We start from the raw sequence: 20,858 nt of genomic DNA, 5'->3' as shown, positions 1-20,858 counted from the left end.
CACGTTCATACAAAAGTTTAGCGTTTTCATAATTATTTCTAGGAAGGGTATGAGCGTGAGACGCATAAAAAATATGTTTTGACGACGAGCACAAACAACTGTAGTCACTCGCTGAGCATGAGCATTTGTGGGCCTGTGTACGCAACTTCTGCACACATGCACATACGCACATGCACATGTATATGGCTCTACAGTTGCTACCTGGCCTCCAGCATGTAGCTCAGTGAGTTTACAACGGTGCTTGACGAGCTTGCCGAGGATGCTAGGGGTCGGAAGACCATTATAGCAGGAGATTTTAATTCATGGGCGTTAGAATGGGGTCGCCACCCAACAATTGCCAGAAGCCGTATCCTACTGAAGATCTTCGCGACTCTGGTCGAAGAAGGCCATTCGGACAAGCATAAGAGGATGCTTCCTAGAGTAGTGTGACTAAGCCGAATATCACCCTTGGGGCAGGGCATATAAGATAGTAGTTAAAAGATTTTACGTAGGAGCAGCCTACGGTGATTCCGGAGCTTAAATCAATTGTGGAAACGCTCTTTCCAGAACGATTAAGCTCCATTCATACCCCTGAGTCCGTGTCTGCTAATCAGGGGTCAACGAGCACTCACATTGTTTTAGTTACGGACGAAGAAATATTAGTAGCTCTCAGAAGTCTTAGATCTAACTCAACTACAGGGCCGGATGGGATCCCAAATCATCCGCTAAAGCTAGCCCTCGCCTTGCACCCAAGTGCGTTTGCCAAATTATACAATGAATGTTTACCTGAAAAATCGAGAACCTGATACTGCTGATACCTAAGGCTGGCAAACCACCAGAGGAGCCATCTTCATACAAACCGATCTGCCTCTTAGACACCATGGGAAAGGTGTTTGAGAAATGATTTTCTCTAAACTGGAGCCTGCTATTGCTAGCGCCGGAAGCCTGTCATCTAATCAATATGGTTCTCGGAAGGCCCGGAAACTTCCGCCTACCAAGGCACCAGATGGAGGCACGGGACGAAGCAATACTGCATCATCGCGACCCTGGATGTAAAGAATGCCTTTAACACAGCTAGTTGGGATACGATACTGGATGCGCTGCCACATCCCTAAATATCTAAAAGAGATAATAAACAGCTACTTCAGAAGAACCCTGGTATACAACACGAGTGAGGGTCCCAAACTCATACAGTGTCAGCTGAAGTACCCCAAAGCTCAGTGCTGGGGCCTCTCCTATGGAATGTCATGTTCTCATGCTAGGGATCGAAAATCGCATTCCAATTTGCGCACTGGGATTAATCAGGTACTACTTAAAAAAAAAAATCATTCTGATAGGCAAACCCACGGTCATTGAAATAAAATCAGCTACTTGAATGTAAGCGCGCCCTTCAATTAAAACCCAAAATCGTTCACACCATTCTAAGTTGAGGGAGGCACACGCCAATGTTCATGTCCCATGCATACAAACTAGGGATGCAAAATTGTCGATAGTGAGGCCAACAAATATAATATAAAGCTATCCATCTAGGAGCCAGTTGTTTTTATTTAAGAACAGTAAGACGTCCACATTTTTAGTTTTAAGGCGGGACCGACGTGTGCCCCCAGTGCCCAATTTCCCCAGCTTTACTGAAAGTTATCTCCGACTCGGTGGAGCTGTTCCTCAACATTTATTATGCTCTTCACTTCCGTTTCTAAAATTATTGAGGCTTCTTGAGCATTGACAGCATTTCCAAAGCTTCTTTTTTGAACTTTGGGTCCAACATTGTGGCCAAGCGTGGAACGGTTCTGATCTCATAATGTGACAGTCTTATTTTGATCCGATTAATAATAAAAGTGCAAGTTTCGGAACCAATTGAAGTCCTCATTTTTGCCTTAAGTCCATCCATAGTGCATCCCAAGCCAAAAACACATGGTATGATTAATGACACTGATACTGCCTTTACTCCTGGTGCTTTTTTTTGTGACTTCGTCAAAATGTATTAAAATGTCGCATAAGTCTGCGATGCAATCATGTTGGTCGTTATTCAAAGGTGATGGTGCTTTTGAACTATTTAAAAGGACGTGACCGATAGCATCCCTGACCAATAATATTCTGTTGCATCATATGTAAAGCGCTATTCCATCCAGTGGGAATAAGACTGTATGAGTTTTCCCGCTCTTGAGCATTCTTAAGTTTAGCATACTGAATTGAGCTGCTCTTAAAATATGTCACAATTTGTTTTACAGTGCGTATTAAAGATTTTATATTTTCAAGAGACAACAGAATCCTGCACCAATAAATTGATACTATGCGCAAAGCAGGGTAAATGATTTTTTGCAAGAATTTCACTGGCTTTGACCATGGAATTCGCATTGTCTGTGACTAACTGAGCCACTGAACTTGTTCACACTAGCTCGTATGGCTCATTTTGCGTTCTTCGGAATTGGCGTTCGCCAATTTAACGTTCACTTTTTTGAATGTCAGACTATCGATAGACGAAAATAATATCGAGGTATTGCCGTTTTAGAAAACCGTCGATAGTATCGATCGATTGTTTTGCATCCCTAATACAAACAAACACATACACACACGCACATGTAAAGGCACACAGGCATACACATGCTTGCAAGTGGTATCCCATAATTGTGAGCATTGCATCCCTTGCGCACACACAATCAAATGTATATACATACATATGTATGTGAGCACTTCACAAGATCGACCAGATGCAAATGCTGGGATTTAAAATTGCTACAGACAGCAAGAGATTCGCACACAGGCATACAAATGTTCATTGTACATGCAGCATACTGTAAGTGTGTGTGTGCATGCTCGTCGTGAAAACATTTTCATTATGCGCACGCATGGCAAACGGCTTGAAGAGTTCGGAATACTCTTCATTCAGAAGGGAAGACATGGGTTCTTGCTGCGACGAAATTTCAATTTTCGTGAGCTGCTGCTTGTGCTCACATGCATACATATGTACATATTAGAGGCCTGCATGGGTATGCTTGCTTGTGGTCGTCTTCCAAATATACTGATACTTGCAAGTGTTTGAGCACACCAAGCATTGCTGCAAAACGAAACGAATGGTACTCGAAGTCGCCAAGTATTCTGTTTTACTTTACTTCCTTCGCTTTAAGCAGAGTAAAACAAAAACCTTGACAAACGAAACGAAACAAAACGAAAAGCGAGTAACGTCAAAAAAAATCGTACGGTACTTTTACTCCGCTTTGAGCGCCGTTGCTGAGCAAAAATCAGGCTAGAATTGGCTAAAAATTGAAAATAAATGCTGGAATAGCAACCTAGATTATAAAAACTAATTGATATGTTTAGAAACTAACATTTTTTCTTTTTTGCTGAAATGCACAATGTTTTATAGTCTACTCAGTAATATGCTGCAATATTGAGTACTATATGAACTTGAAAAGATTTATGATTGCTAGATTTATGGCTATAGGCTATAACGAATTTTATAGTAAATAGCATAAACTGGCATCACTATTTACAAATTTTCGCCATGTATGCATGTATGTATGCGTGCGAAATTACGATGTATGCTGTAAATACATACAAAATTGTCAATGCCTTGATTTCTGCTTTCCTTCAATCTCTTTCGGTTAACTGTTTTTTTTTTTTTTTGCTTTCCTTTAATCTCTTTCTGTGAGTTGTTAAGTTTGGGTCGCTTTTTTGTGCGTGCTAAAATGAACATTGAAGAAAATTTTGAAACTAATTCCGAAAATGTAAGTATGATTTAATTACAATTATGATTGTTGATATTTATTTACTGATGGACCACTGTACATAAATATGTATTGCTTTCAAATTAGCATGGAATATTGGCAAACTCACATATGTACCATCCAGCAATATGATGCGATCAAGACCAAATTGCTGGAAGGAATATATAAATTTAAGAACAAAAGAGGACGGAGTGAAGTCTGGAACACGCTAGGAATGGTAATGGATGAGAATGGAGAAGAATTAAAAAATATTGTTGGATGCAAAAAATGTTTCAAAATTCTGAAGTACTCTAATTGTACTTCCAATTTAGTTAAACACAAATGCTGTGTAGCAGCAAAGAACTTGTTAACTGAAACAAACGTCCCTGCAACACGTGTCGATCCAGAAACCAAAAAGCTTATTAACATCCGGCTATAGCATCACATCTGATATCTGGACGGACGAGTTCCTAAAGAGATCATATATATCGTGCACAGTGCACTATATTAGAGACGGTGCAATGCTCACCCGCCTGCTAGCACTGAAGTCGATGGGAGATGAATCAAATACAGGTAGAATAGCTTGATTAATATTCCAATAGCTCTTTTGAAATAATGTTTATTATTTTAGGCGCAAACATTAAGAATAAAATCACAAAAATTTTGAATGATTATAATTTGGCAATGGATGACGACAAAGCCATAGCAGTCACTGACCGAGGCTCCAACATGATTAACGCATTTAAAAGTGGCAATCACATTCATTGCATAAATCACCTATTAAATAATGTTGTGGAGAAAGCATTTAAAGATATTTTAGAACTATCTGACCTGTTACTCAATTGTAACAAGATAGTAAAATATTTTAAAAAATCTGGGATAAATTCCCAACTCAATGTATCTCTCAAAAGTTTTTGTCAGACTAGGTGGAATACAGTGAATTACACTTTTTTTTCATTATCACAAAACAGGGAAAAAATCACTAGAATTTTAAAAGAGAAAAATGAAATTTTTGGCTTGGATAATGTAAACATTGACAATGTTAAATCTATTGTAAAAATTTTAGAACATTTTGAAAGGACTTCAAAAACATTGGAAGGAGAAGACTATTCGACACTACATTCAGTCATACCATACATACATTTTTTAAAAAGAAAAACTAAAGTTGACTCAAGCGATACTGGTTTAGCTAGCCAATTAAAATTTTCTTTAACTAGCCTACTTCAAACCGTTGTGGATCCTTATATTACGGACTATCACAAAATTGCTTTGTTTTTATTTCCCCCCACAAACAGATTGGTTAGCTTGAGTAACGCTGAAAAAGAACGAATAGTTGAACAGTGTAAAGAATTAATGGCAAACTATTGGTTAGGAAGTGACTGACCAAACAATATTGAAAATGACAGAGGAGCAAGAAGTATATATTGACGAAATGCCAGTTTATAGTGACAATTTAACTGAATGTATTAACTCTGAACTTCATACATACATGTCTCTCAAAGTTTTTTACTCAGATGGGTTTAACGTTTTAGAGTGATGGAATTTGAATAAAGAACATTATCCACTACTTTTTAAAGTAAGCTGTAAAATTTTATGCATTCCCGCCTGCAGTGCTTCGTCTGAAAGGGCTTTCTCTCAGGCCCGGTTATTAATTTCCGAAAAGAGAAGCAATATTGCCAAAAACAGCGCCATGATTAATGAAGTTATGGTTTTAAACTTCAATTTAAAAAAAAATATATTTAAATATTTGTTAAAAAATATGTAATGGCTAAGATTATAAAATTACGTTTATATAAATAAAATGTTGTTATTATTATTTCTAAATAAAAATGTCTTTGTGCATTCAATAGTAATATGCTAAATCTAGCTTGAAATAGTCTAGCTAGCTGATAGCTAAAACGAAAACAATACTTGAATTATGCTTTATCGTTTCTTTCGTTCGTTGCTTCATTTCTGTACAAGCATCTGCATTCCGAACTGTTCGGTATGTGAGCAATGCTCGTTTTGTTTCGTTCGTCCACGATGCTTTGGCTTACACTATTTGAACAAAACGAAACAGTGTGAAACCAAGCACCACCAAGACACGGGTGTCTCGTTTAGCGTTTGAGACGTATTCGTGCAGGCCTCTAATACATATACATATTTGAGAGAGCAGAGAGCATTGAGAGAGAGAGAGAGAGCAAGGGAAACATTGAGCACAGAGGGATCTTTTGTTCAACAGTCGACAATCTCGGCCGAGCGCATGAAGCGAAATGATTTTGTGTTCCCATATTTTCGTAGCCCGACCCTTAAAGTGAGGAGCCGAGCAAATACGAAGTGGTCTGGGAACTAATGCTCGAAAAAAAGTGTGCAAAACGCTTTACACTACTTGTCCGGTCTATGTGTTCTGTGGTTAGTGGCATAGCCTACTATCAATCAACCGTGGTATATATACATATTTTATTGATTTTCGATAATGGTTTTAATCGATAATAAAATAACGGTGCAAGTTATCGATAAAGCTCAATATGCGCGTGGCATACACAAACCTTGGAAGGAATTTCAGGTGTCTAGCTTTAGTATCTTCTGAGATCGACTTGCTCATACGGACGGACGGATGGACAGGGCTATATCGACTCAGCTCGTCGTCCTGATCAAGAATATATATACTTTATGGGGTCTGCCACGCCTCTTTCTGCCTGTTACCCATTATACCCTGATTTCCCATTGAAAATGGGCTCAGGGTATGAAAGCAGTCATTAATCCAAAAATGCTCCTCCTCACTAAAGATGATTTTTTGCCCAAAACGTTTGCGTTAAGGAACACTAATTTTGATAATAAATTTTGTAATTTGAACGTGCTGTTTCATCGTGTAGTTTCCCATGATTATTTGGCATAAACAAAAGATTTGACAGATGTCACCAAAGCAGAATGGCTGCCACGGGGCGCCAAAATCGACCAATCGCGTCAATTGGAAACCCCTATATATTTTGCTAATTTTTATTTTAATGCAAAATTCGCTCTTTCAGCATTGATGATAAAAAAGTTCTCCTTATAAAATTATGCTAAATCCCGACCTACAGGGAACGGTTTTGAGAGGGTACAGACAATTTTACGAAAGATTCCTTATATTTGATGATATTAAATATTCTAAAAAACAAGTAAGAAAGCTCTAGTCGAGACTGCCCGACTACGAGATACCCTGAACCCTTCGAGCCACTGATATTTCCATAATTTTTCGCACATGTACACACACACACACACAGAGACAAGGCATACACGCATAAATACGTATTGACTGCAGTATGCATGTATTTGTCAAAGCACAAGTCTCTAGTACTTGAACTAAATATGTTTGTGAGGGGGTGAATATAGAGGTAAGGGTAAATTTTGACAAAAATCTAAATTCTATAAAGTACATATGAATCTATATTTAGAATTTGGCGACTCTAGCTTTAAAGATGTAGCAGATATAAATTGATTACTGGTTTTCGATAATGTTTTAATCGATAACAAAATAACGGGTCAAGTTATCGATATTTGAAGGCAAACTCGATATGCGCGTGGTACACACGGACCTAGGAAATAATTTCAAGTCTCTAGTTTTTATATCTTTTGAGGTCAACACGTTCAAGCATACGAACAGACGGACTGGAAGGGTGCATTTTCTCATACAAACAAGTGCACAGATGTTTACTCAAGTATCCCATTTTTAGATCGCTGGGCCCAGGCTCACGTTACATTTACATATTGGTCGCTGCATTGGTCGCTGCAACTAAGGGGTGACATATTTATTACTTTGTGTAGCATAACGCGCAGGCTATCGAGTATTGTCTCTATTTTTATTATAATGTATGTTCATGTTTGAACATTCTGCCAGAGGCCCAAAAATGTTGTGGCTGTAAAAATGTTTTTTTTTTTTTCGATGACTCGCAGATCATCCAGTATTGACATGTTTTCAACACGGACAGAACTAAATCGACTCAGGTCGTCGTCCTGATCAAGAATAAATATTCTTTATGGGATGTGCCACGCCTCCTTCTGCCTGTTAAATACTTTTAACAAAACCAATATACCCTGATTTCCCATTTAATTATTTTTACTGTCATAAATTGAATAACTAAATAATTATGTTTGATTTATTTTAAATATTACAGAAGACACTTGATATTGTCGTGTCAGGGAAGTCTGCATATATTTCCATTTGATGATCCAAAATGTTCGTTCTCAATGGAAAGCAGTAAGTATGAGTTTTTATTTTAGCCAATTGAATGTGATATAATATTAGCAGTATTTTATATAACCTTAACCGAAAGTGGTATCTCAATCTAATACGGCGTTTCAATACGGAATAATAATTAAGGAGCTTTTTAGGTTAGAAAGCTTGTCAATTTATTCTTCTTATTTAAGGAATACATATGATAATGATTAATGCCAGGGAAATACCTATTATTCAATCAAGCTTGTTTTTCGTAGATGTATATTTATAATTATAGAATTAGATAGAAGTATACGCATGTTACTGTCTCAAACTTAACAAAAACAAGTAAGAACGTTGCAATCGGGCGCTACCGACTGCGGAATACTCATTCACATCCCATCAGCAATTTAGTAGCTAAGTTGCGCTCTAATACTGTAGAAAATTCAGTTTTTCCCGATTTGCCACGCCCCTACTGGGCGTAGACACCTCATTTTTAGTGAGTTCTTAGAACGAGCTAATAATACCCTAACTGCACAATTTGAATGCATACACTCAAAAAATGTGAAAATTACAGGGTATTTTTGGATATGCCACGCCCCTAAAGAGGCGTAAAAATTAATTTGGGCCATCGATAGAAGGGTTACTATGAACTTAACAATCTAAATTTGAAGCTTCTAGCTATTATACTTTATGAGATATAAACTTTTGCGGTTTCCCACGCCCCCTGTAGGCGGAAATATGTCGGTCGAAGCTTTTTGGCCTTGGGTGATCAGCCCAAGTATATACAAAGTTTGAGGTCTCTAGCATCAATAGTGTCCAAAATAAAGTTTTATCCGATTTGCCACGCCCCCAATGGGCGTAAATACATCCGCCATAGCTCGTGATCTCCTCCGACTTGGATTTACATTCCGAATTTCAGCTTTCAAGCTCTTGAATAATATGATTTCTGGCATATCGGAAAATGCATGAAACTTTCAAACTATGATTATAACATGGATATGCATGTATTTGTCAAAGCAAAAGTGTCTAGTATTTGAAATACGCTCTTTACAAAAATGAGGGTGAGGGGGTGGACATAGAGGTGGGGGGTAAATTTTAACAAAAACCGAAATTGCATAAATTGCATATAAGCATACATTTAAAATTTGGAGACTCTAGCAATAAAGGTGTAGAAGATATAATTTTATAACTGGGTTTCGATAAGGTTTTTTATCGATAAAAAAGGTCTGGATAAGTTATCCATATTTAATGATAAACTCGATATCCGCGCTGTAAATACGGACATTTAAAAAAAAATTTGTAGTCTCTAGCTCTTATATCTTCTGAAATCGACGCGTTCATACATACGGACAGACGGACGGACGGACAGACGGACAGACAGACGGACAGGGCCAAATCGACTCAGCTTGTCGCCCTGATCATGAATATATATACTATATCGACTCAGCTCGTCACCCTGATCAAGAATATATATACTTTGTGGGGTCTGCCACGCCTCCTTCTGCCTGTTACATACATTTCAACAAAATCAGTATACCCTGATTTCCCATTGAAAATGGGTTCAGGGTATAAAAAGGGAAAAAAGCAATTGACCCAAATGGCTACCCGGAGGTACACCAGACGAAAAAAAGATAAGTTTAGACATAGCTGTTCTCAGCAAGACTCTTTGGGTTCTACCCATTAAATAGGATGATATCCAAGACACAAGTCTAGGTGAAAATCCTAAGCGTTCTAGCTTAAGAATTAGTATGTGATGATGTACTGAGGCAAATGCTTTACTGAAGTCAGTATAAATAACATCAGTTTGCATTTTTTTCGAAAAACTGTCATTAACAAGCGAAGTAAACTCAAGTAAATTAGAGGACGTTGATCGATTTTGAACAAAATCATGTTAAAATGGTTGAATAATCAATTTGCAAAAATACTGCTCTCGTTTTTGTCAATAGCTTTAAGAAATAAATAAATAAATAAATAAATAAAAAAACGATGCTGCCAAATTAATATCAACCGACTCATATAAAATAAACCAGTCAGTTGAATTAATTAATTCGTTAAGCAAAACAAAATTGCATTTATGATAACAGCGACTAAGTTTAGAAGGCATTGGAGTATTAGTGGGAGGATTACCAACAGTTAATAATACCTCTAAAGTGGGGTGATGTATATTCTCTGGTAAGCAGAAAGGAGTTGATCTTGCGACATTAATGAGCGAATCATGATTAACAAACACAAGATCTAGAGTGCGATTTAGATGGTTTAAAATAGAGTTCATCTGAAACATAGACAGGTTAAACAATTCATCAAAAAGATAGTGATCAATTGTCGGAATAAAGTAATTTGAATTACAAATTGATGACCAAGAAGTGTTTGGAATATTAAAATCACCCAATACAAGAAGCAAGTCTCTATTATTTAAACAATGAGCACGATTGGAGAGTTAATTTAACCCCTATAATCTCCGCATAATGAAGGGACGAAAAGGTAAACGATTCAGAGAGGATAATAGATTTAACAGCAATTAACACCCCACCCCCTCTGCGAACCGAACGGTCGAGTCTATAAGTAGTGAAATTACCTGAAAGGATTTCACCATTATGAATATTATTACTTAGCCAGGTTTCAGTGAATGCAATAATATCATGTTGTACACTGAAACTGTGCAAGAATAGATTTTTAAGTTTAGAATTTAAGCCACGTACATTTTGATAGATCAGAGACAGCTGAGAAGAAGATTGTAAATTATTTAGTTTTTTGGCACAATGTTAGATGAAGATTGCACCGAAGGTAAATTTACTGAAATAGGAGTCGATCTGTTACGATTTTTAGGCTTGAACTCATGAACAACTACATGAGGTGGCCAGAAATTAGGATCACATAAAGTTTTAAAATATTCTACCGGCACACTAATCTTGAATGAAGCAATTTCTCGCGGAGTTGCAAAACTAAACTTCGATATAAAAACATTAGCCGAAGTCTTGCTTGCAATAAAAGCAGATACTGCCTCACATGTCGTATCAGATGAAAGCCTAGATAAAAATATTTGCTTTCGAGGAGAGACGACAGATAAGGTGATGCCCGGAGTGGCTGACTTATTGTCACTCTTTGTTTGAGCAACAATAGAAGTAGAAACCAAATTTGGGATGGGGGCTTGAGTTTCAATAGAAGCCTCAATAGGAGAAACAGATTTGGGACAAGGTGAAGGAGGATCTAGTGAAATAGGAGCCGACGACAAAACAGAAGCGCAAGGTGATCTTATATCTTCCGAAATCGACACGTTCATACATACGGACAGACAGGCAGACAGGGCCAAATCGACTCATCTCGTCGCCCTGATTAAGAATATATATACTTTGTGGGATCTGCCACGCCTCCTTCTGCCTGTTACATACTTTTAACAAAACCATTATACCCTGATTTCCCATTTTCAATGGGTTCAGGGTATAACAAGTAAGAAAACTCTAGTCGAGAGTGCTCGACTAGATACTACCCTGAACCCAACTAATAACAAGTAAGAAAGCTCTAGTCGAGACTACTCGACTACGAGATCCCCTGAACCCTTGGAGTAATACTATTTCAATAATTTTTCGCGTCTTTTAGCTTACACAAGAAACACGCACACACACACACACACACACACACACACACGCACGCACGCACAGGCATACATACACACACATACATACACACACATACACACAGGAGTTCGAGTTGCGTTTTCACGGAGTGCGGTCGATGTCATCGTGATCCATCGTAGACAATAGCTTGAACTGTGTTTTCCCCTGTGAAAGTGGAAAGAACTGAAGTCAACGTGTTTGCTGTGGGCGCGGCGTACCCAGCGACCTCAAAAAAACTACCAGAGACTTACTGCGCGGCGGTTCGTGGAATTCCCAAGCGGTATAATTCGGTGGTGCAAGAGAGAGGGGGCGATAGCGTCATTGTTTTGGCGTAATTGCCAAAGCACAAGTCTCTAGTAATTGAAATACGCTTTTTACAAAAGTGACGATGAGGGGGTAAATTTAAGGGTGGGGGGTAAATTTTAACAAAGACCGAAATTGTATAAATTGCATAAAGGCATACATTAAAAATTTGGAGACTCTAGCAATAAAGGTGTAGAAGATATAATTTTATAACTGGTTTTCGATAAGGTTTTTTATCGATAAAAAAAGATCGGGATGAGATATCGATTTTTAATGATAAACTTGATATGCGCGCTGTAATTACGGACATTTTAAAAAAAAATTTGAAGTCTCTAGCTCTTATATCTTCTGAAATCGACGCGTTCATACATACGGACAGACGGACAGGGCCAAATCAACTCAGCTCATCGCCCTGATCAAGAATATATATACTTTGTGGGGTCTGCCACGCCTTCTTCTGCCCGTTACATACATTTCAACAAAACCATTATACCCTGATTTCCCATTGAAAATGGGTTCAGGGTATAAAAATCCCCATGTAGTATGGCTAAAATTTCAATTTCGATGTATTTAAAAATATAAATGAAATACAAAACTCAATGAAATATAACAAGTAAGAACGTTGCAGTCGGGCGTCACCGACTGCGGAATACTCATTCACATCCCATCAACAATTTAATAGTTAAGTTTCACTCTAAAAGTGTAGAAAACACCGATTTGCCACGCCCCTACTGGGCGTAGACACCCCATTTTTAGTCAGTTCTTAGAACGTGATAAGGGTACCCTAACTGAAAAGTTTGAATGCTTACCCTCACAAAATGTGAAAATTACAGGGTATTTTTCGTTATGCCACGCCCCTAAAGAGGCGTAAAAATAATTTTTGGGTCATCTAAGAGGAGGTTACTGGTAACTTAAATATTTAAATTTGAAGCTTCTAGCTATTTTACTTTAGGAGATATAAACTTTTGCGGTTTGCCACGCCCCCTGTGGGCGGACATGTATCCGACAATACTTTTTGGTCTTGGGTGATCAGCCCGAGTATATATACAAAACTGGAGGTCCCTGGCATCAATAGTGTCCAAAATATAGCAGAATTAAAAAAATCACTATATCTTCAGGTCCGATTTGCCACTCCCCTAATGGGCGTAGACCTATAATATTATCTTTAGATTTTATAGCATCATAACATTAGCTGACGTGCAAAATTTCAGGGCTCTAGCTGTAAAACTCTTGGAGATACAGTTTTATCCGATTTGCCACGCCCCCAATGGGCGGAGATATATCCGCCATAGCTCATGATCTTGGGTGGTGGCCGCGGACCTACATACCAAATTTCAGCTTTCTAGCTTTTCAGCAAACATGATTTCTGGTATATCGGAAAATGCATTTTCCGACTTGCCACGCCCCTAGTGGGCGGATCGGGAAATTTTAACACTTTTTAAATCGGAGATATACTTGAGTATGTGTTCCGAATTTCAAGTCTCTAGCTTCAATAGCGCCGAAATAGATTGTGTTCATACGGACAGACGGACGGACGGACGGACAGCAAGACGCAAAACCAATATACTGATTCACTTTCGTGAATGAGTATAAAAATATTTTGAATCAATTAAAAAAATTAACATAAGTTGCACCGCTCGGGATTCGAACCCGCAACTCCGCGATCGAGCGTCACGCCGCTATCACACTACGCCACCTCACTTTTGGAAGCTGCGCTGGCAAAACTGAAATAGATTCACTGCTGCAGCGCCATCTACCAAAATTAAACCAAACTAACAGCTGATGTGATTCAAAGAATGTTCTAGAAGAAGTTTGAATGTATGTGTGCACACGCATATGATGCTGTTGTAGCTGCTGCACGTGCGTTTGTTAATTGGCCATATATTTGATGATTTTTAATTAATTTTTGACTTAATGGAATTTAATGAAACTTTTAGCATATGATCTACATATTATATTGAATATATGAGAAATGAAAAATCATTCACAATTAGCTATAGTGGAATCTGACTTGAACTTAAATGTTTTTATTCGATAAAAACATAACGGGATGATTTATCGAATTTTAAAAGCAAACTCGACATCCGCGCGGTATATACGGTCATTTAAAAAAAAATTGAAGTCCCTAGCTCTTATATCTTCAAAATCGACGCGTTGAAACATACGGACAGACAGACGGACAGGGCCAAATCAACTCAGCTCGTCGCCCTGATTAAGAATATATATCAACAAAACCATTATACCCTGATTTCCCATTGAAAATGGGTTCAGGGTATAAAAAGGTGGAAGATCTTATATTTCCAACTATAGAGGCATTGCGAAATTATCTGCTATTCCGAAGCTATTTGAGAAAATTATAACATCGGCCTTGCAGCATTTTTGCAAGACGATTATTCAACCATCTCAACATGGTTTTGTTCAAAATCGATCAACGTCCTCTAATTTACTTGAATTCACTTCGCTTGTTAATGACAGCTTTTCAAAAAAATAAAATAAAAAAACTTATGTTATTTATACTGACTTCAGTAAAGCATTTGATTCAGTACATCATCACATACTAATTCTAAGCCTGATGTCAGAGTGGCTGCGACATCAGGCTTCTGAACCCAATGGGAAAACAGGGTATAATGGTTTGTTAAATGTATGTAACAGGCAGAAGGAGGCGTGGCAGACCCCATAAAGAGCTTTTGTTGAGCTATCGAGATTTTTCGAATAGCTTTAAATTATTAAACGATTGAATTTACTTAACGATTAGGGTATTAGTGATTATTAGAGTTACAGAGTTTATGTGATAGATGCGAGCAAGCGACTAGGCTGTCGTGCTGTCCGCTACTATGTATGTAATAGTCAATCTAACACTGCATCTGTTCTAAACAAGAGTTAATTGCATACTAATGTACGTGAGCCGGCTGATTAAGCTGAGCCGCTGCGTGGGAGAAAGAGACAACGCAAAAGGCAGAGCGTGATCTCCGTTACAAATTCTTTTAAATGCTAACATATTCTATGAACTGCCGCTCTTAATTACAATGAAGTGATGATTGCTGGGCTCAACATCCTCCTCCCGTTGAAAACTTAGTCTTCAACAGAATCCTTAAGGGGCAGCAAACACAGCTTATTTGTAGCTCTTCTAATCTCGTTAGCTTCAGTTTTTAGTACGGCTACCCGTACAACGCCATCACCTCCAGGGATAAGTGCGATTATTCTGGCTAGTGGCCACTTAAGTGGAGGTAGATGCTCATCCTTCACAACAACTATTTTGCCAACAGCCAAGCCAGGTTTGGAGGTTTTGTCCCGCCAACGAGTCCAGAACACCTTCTGGAGATAGCTTACGCGCTGCCAAGCATCCAAACGATTAAAATTGAGCCCTGTCAGGTTGTGCTCACTGAAGGATGAAGGAGGGCCACCGTTCAGGAAATGCGCAGGGGTCAATACGTCTATGTCTGATGGGTGCTCTAAAATCGAAACTAAAGGACGGGAATTAACGACAGCAGCGATGTTGCAAACCAGTGTGCGAAGCTCATCGTAAGTTAGGACGGAGGGCCCAACACATCGGTAGAAATGATGCTTCGCTGTCTTCACTGCAGTCTCCCACAAGCCACCAAAGTGAGGCGATCGTGGAGGGATGAAATGCCATTCGATTGAGTCTGCCAAACAGAAATCCTTCACAGCCTTCTGGTGGGTGTCTGACAGAAATAGACGCTTCAATTCCTGAAGCTGGTTTCGGGCACCAAGAAAGTTTGTAGCGTTGTCCCACCAGATTTGACTTGGTTTTTCTCTGGTGCATATAAAACGTTGAAGTGCATGCAAAAATGCCGCGGTAGTTAAATCCTTGCCTAATTCCAACCAAATAGCCTTCGTAGCAAAACAAATAATAATAGCATTTCACAGGCGCCTTGTTTCGTGCCTCAGGTTTATAAAAGAACGGTCCGCAAAAGTTGACTCCAGCCACTCCAAAGACCCGATAGCCGTCGACTCGATCCTTGGGTAGATCTGCCAATATGTGCTCAAAGAGTCGAGGCCTTGCACGAAAGCAAATTACGCATCTCTGAATTACACTGGCTACAGTTTTTCTACCTCCAATTGGCCAATACTAGGACCGAACCAACGCTAGCACCGCTCGGGGACCAGCGTGCAAGTTTCGATGATGGAAATGCATTATTATGGCTCTAGTTACTGGATGAACTTTAGGCAAAACAACTGGATGGCGACTATCGAAGTTTAAAGTTGAGTTTTTGAGACGACCATCGACACGTAGCAGCCCAATTTCATCAAGGAACGGTGACAGCGAGGCTAGACTGCTGGATGACAGAACCAGTCCTCATCCCGATCTTTTTTTATCGATAAAAAACCTTATCGAAAACCAGTTACAAAATTATATCTTCTACACCTTTATTGCTAGAGTCTCCAAATTTTTAATGTATGCTTATATGCAATTTATACAATTTCGGTTTTTGTTAAAATTTACCCCCCACCCTTAAATTCACCCCCTCACCATCACTTTTGTAAAAAGCGTATTTCAAATACTAGAGACTTGTGCTTTGGCAATTACATGCATATCCATGTCATAATCATAATCTGAAAGTTTCATGAAGATCGTACGTCCACAAAAAAGTTATTAAGCAATTAAGTTCTCATAGTAAGCGCTCACTGCCGCCCATGCGTGTTTATGCTTGTGTGTGTATATGTATGTAATTGTTTGTGTATGTGGGTGTGTGTGTGTGTGTGTGTGTGTGTGTGTGTGTGTATGTATGTGTGTGTATGTATGCCTGTGTGTGCGTGCGTGCGTGCGTGCGTGTGTGTGTGTGTGTGTGCGTGTTTCTTGTGTAAGCTGAAAGACGCGAAAAATTATTGAAATAGCTATTACTCCAAGGGTTCAGGGGATCTCGTAGTCGAGTAGTCTCGACTAGAGCTTTCTTACTTGTTTATACCCTGAACCCATTGAAGATGGGAAATCGGGGTATAATGGTTTTGTTAAAAGTATGTAACAGGCAGAAGGAGACGTGGGAGACCCCACAAAGTATATATATTCCTGATCAGGGTGACGAGCTGAGTCGATTTGGCCCTGTCTGTCCGTCCGTCCGTCCGTATGTATGAACGCGTCGATCCGTCCGTCCGTCCGTCCGTATGTATGAACGCGTCGATCTCAGAAGATATAAGAGCTAGTCTTGAAATTTTTTTCCTAGGTCCGTGTATATCACGCGCATATCAAGTTTTCTCTATATATCGATAACTACTTCCGATATTTTATTATCGATTAAAAACCTTTTCGAAAGCTAGTTATTTAATTATATCTCCCACACCCTTAGAGCTAGAGCTTCCAAATTTTAAATGTAAACTTATATGTATTTGATATAATTTCGATTTTTGTTGTAATTTACCCCCCACCTCTATATCCACCCCCTCACCCATACCTTTGTAAAAGGCGAGTACGAGAGACTTGTGCTTTGGAATGTACATACATTTTCACCATATGATTAAGTTCTGAAAGTTACATTAAGATTGTACGTCTAGAAATTAAATTATTCAACGAATAAATTATTATAATGTTGCCGACACTGCAGCGCAGCCCAAGCGCAGTCGCTGCTTACTGCGCAGTTAGCAGAGCGCGTTCTAATACGTGCGTATGTATGTATGTGTGTCGAAAAGAAGTGCAGACTGATTGGAATACCAGATTAGAGGGTTCAGGGTATCTCCTAGTCGAGCAGTCTCGACTAGAGTCTTCTTACTTGTTTTAAACTTTGATACGTATGCAAACTTATGCTGCAAGCGGCCGAAAGAATTTACATACTTGCAGTCCATAGAGACATCATGGACTGAGTCCTTTACAAGAAGCACAGTTCTTCGACGCTCAATCGGAGTTCTTTCTGGAAGTGCTGAGACTGGCCACTGAGATCTGGGCTTACAGAGGAAACCTGGACCGTTGAACCAAAGTGATACATTTAAATCCGAGGGCAATGCACCCCGAGATAATATATCCGCGGGATTCAGCATTGTAGGTATATAGTGCCACTCCATTGCTGATGTGAGATCTTGTATCGTGGCGATGCCAATGTTAAATCTTCCGGGCTCGTCATTGATCCAAAAAAGCGCTACAGTAGAGAATGAAAGTCGCCTGCGAAGATGCCTAAACGAGCCACTTCATCCATTAGACGCGCAAGCAACTCTGCCCCGCATAGTTCCAGCTTGGGAACCGTGAGCGTTTTCAGAGGTGCAACTCGAGACTTGGAACAAAGTAGACTTGGTATGCTGTCCTCTGGATACAATATAAATGCAGGCTCCGTATGCCGCATCGCAGAATCCATAGACCTGGGAAATGCACTACCAAGACCCCTGCCAAAGTTACTGCAAATATCTAGCCATGCAGTGTGACATGCAGACGGAAGACTCTCGTCCCAATCAAGTTTTCGCTTCCAGAGTTGTTGCAAGAAAATTTTAGCCTTCGTTATTACTGGGCCGACCAGACCGAGGGGTCGTTAAACCGAGCAATAGACGAGAGAGCAGAGCGTCTGGAGGGCTTAGAGGCTGAATTCAAGGCTAGATATGAGAAAAGAAGTTGATCAGATGCTGGATCCCACGCAAGGCCAAGTGTCTTTGTAATGTCGCCGCCATCATTGAATCTAATGAGCGATTCCTTGTCGCAGTCAGTTACACCATCCAGTACTATGGGATTTCTCAATTTAAACTTCCCACATGCCAAGATTTCAGTATCAAGCCTGAAAGCTTCCAACTCATCATCTGGCGAATTCCTCCATATTGCAGATAGCTGTCCGGCTCAGGTACCTTCACGCAACGATACATTTTGCAAATATCGCCGGTGAGTGCAACTGGATAAGATCGGAAGCGCAGTAATATGTCGACCAATTTCGGCAGAATGACGGGACCTGACATTTGAATGTTATTCAACGAATACCCGGTTGTGGTAGATGCTGATCCATCAAAGACGACGCGAAGCTTGGTGGTTTTGCTATCTTCCTTCAAAACGCAGTGATGAGGAAGAAAATATCTGCATAGATGAAATGAATTTAGAGGAACGCGTTACATGTGACCAAGTTCAAGATACTCTTTGAGAAATGCTGAGTATTGAGACTCTATATGCGGCAAACGACTCAATTTCTTCTCCAAATTTAGAAACCGATGTCGCGCTTGCTCATAAGAATCTTCATGAAGATCGAAACTAAGCTTAACAGGCAGGGGTACTGTATATTGGCCACTAGCCAATCAATTGTGATGCCTCGCAAAATGCGCTTCGCAGTCTGAGTCTTCCTTGCTGATCTTTACAATAGAATCGCTGAGCGCTCAACTTCCCAAAAGCGACGAACGAGACTGTCCAACTTGATATCAGCACAGGAGTCTGTAATCGGATCCGAAGGCGCCTTAGAAGCTATTAGCACGGAGTTGTTGTTGCGAGCCTCGCCACCTGAGACAACCCAACCAAGACGATTCTTCTGTAACAATGGAAGTCCAGGCATCAACTTGATTTGGTCAACACAGAGCAAATCATAAAACAGGCTAGCTCCGATAAGCAGATCTACTCGTTGCGGCCTATGGAAAGCTGGATCTGCCAGAAATCAGCCCAATTATCTTATCCACCGCTGAACGTAGGTAGCATTAACGGCGGCAACGCAGGTGCGGACTGCATTCTGGGAGCGGTTGCGTGAGGAGGGTCACTTGGTCGACTAAACGTGGAACTATGATGCACTTGAGCAGTACAACTTTGAACTTCGGACATTATTGTTGACAGCATGACCATTATTAAATCACCAAAGTCAGTGCGCAAATCGCTGGACATCTCAGTAAAATCGAGCTCCTTTAGACTTTCATGGGCCTTGCTAAAGGAGTAGCTGAGCTTGTCGATATGATCCAGTAGAACATTTAAAGTGCTGTCACTGTTATCGGCAAGAGCATCTGAATCAACTTTGGCTTGTAGTTTCTTACGCGTTCAAACACCGACTGTACCTTGAGCTTATAAAACCGCACGCGATCTTCGGGAGCAACTGCACTAGCATCTAAAGTCGCCATGACGAGTACAGCACAAGAGTAACACGATAGAGTTCAAAGTTGTTGGTGCGAGCGCGATTACAAGAGTAAAAGTAAATGTATGCTCTAGAGCAGACACAAAACTTGGAATAAATTTTATTTGTTGAGCACAGCACTTGCTATTTTAATAAACTGTCACAGAATTATATTATGGTACTCAAATAATGCGCGCGTATGAATTGTTGCACACCGGTACGATTATTATGGACGCGCTCGTATCGCAGCCGAGGCGAAAGTTGCACTCTTTGGCCTGGCAACGAAGAATAACGGCAAGCATGTAATTACACTTTGCTTATGCAAACTTAATCACGTATAGATTGAAGCTATAGAACACACAGTTCACAGCACACAGTTCAGAAATTAGCAGATTCTATATTAGATTGTCACTTGCAGAAGTTTTCACACGGGCACTGTTTTTATGGATGCCAGTGTATTGCAGACCGAACGAAAGAGTGTCTGGCGAATTTGCAACGAAACGGCAAGCAACTAATTGCTTATGTTTACGGGTGTATGCATGCATGTATTTGAGAGTGTCAATATACATATATGTAGAAAGAAACCGAAAGAGATCACGTCGGGGTTACCAAATATTGAGCTATCGAGATTTTTCGAATAGCTTTAAATTATTAAACGATTGAATTTACTTAACGATTAGTTTATTAGTGATTATTAGAGTTACAGAGCTTATGTGATAGACGCGAGCAAGCGACTAGGCTATCGTGCTGTCCGCTACTATGTATGTAATAGTCAATCTAACACTGCATCTGTTCTAAACAAGAGTCAATTGCATACTAATTTCAATGTTTATAATAAAATAACGGGCAAGTTATCGATATTTAAAGTAAAACTCGATATGCGCGTACTATACACGAACCTAGGAAAAAATTTCAAGTCTCTGTTTTGCAAAACATCGATGCATCGTTCAACATCGGAGTCAGCGAAAACATCGGGAAACATCCGTAAAAATTGGCAATAAGACTTCGATGCTCGATGCATCGATCATTTTTTACATCACTACCAAAATCAGTAAATTAAAAAATC

General features: G+C 39.5%; 1 protein-coding gene and 1 long non-coding RNA gene across 36 annotated transcripts in view; both read left to right on the top strand.

The window, feature by feature from the left end:
• Nucleotides 1–20,858, top strand: part of LOC6583656 (glutamate-gated chloride channel) — a 112,100-nt gene that overhangs the window by 75,757 nt on the left and 15,485 nt on the right. For all 34 annotated transcript variants that reach the window (XM_032731875.2, XM_032731858.2, XM_032731860.2 and 31 more), the window contains one exon: nucleotides 7,820–7,902. In XM_032731875.2, the coding sequence (XP_032587766.1) occupies nucleotides 7,820–7,902 (83 nt within the window). The remainder of the gene's footprint in view (nucleotides 1–7,819; nucleotides 7,903–20,858) is intronic.
• LOC116804401 lies at nucleotides 2,913–4,583 on the top strand. 2 transcript variants are annotated; one of them, XR_006357724.1, is made up of 3 exons: nucleotides 2,913–3,704; nucleotides 3,829–4,256; nucleotides 4,315–4,583. It is a non-coding gene; the product is annotated as an uncharacterized LOC116804401 (long non-coding RNA). The 2 variants fall into 2 exon arrangements; XR_004364396.2 differs by having other exon boundaries at nucleotides 3,792–4,256.

This window comes from Drosophila mojavensis, unplaced genomic scaffold (genome assembly GCF_018153725.1).
Source record: "Drosophila mojavensis isolate 15081-1352.22 unplaced genomic scaffold, ASM1815372v1 contig_74, whole genome shotgun sequence".
NCBI classification, from domain to species: domain Eukaryota; kingdom Metazoa; phylum Arthropoda; class Insecta; order Diptera; family Drosophilidae; genus Drosophila; species Drosophila mojavensis.
Note: the sequence above shows the minus strand (reverse complement) of the source record. Positions and strands in the feature narration are given on the sequence as shown.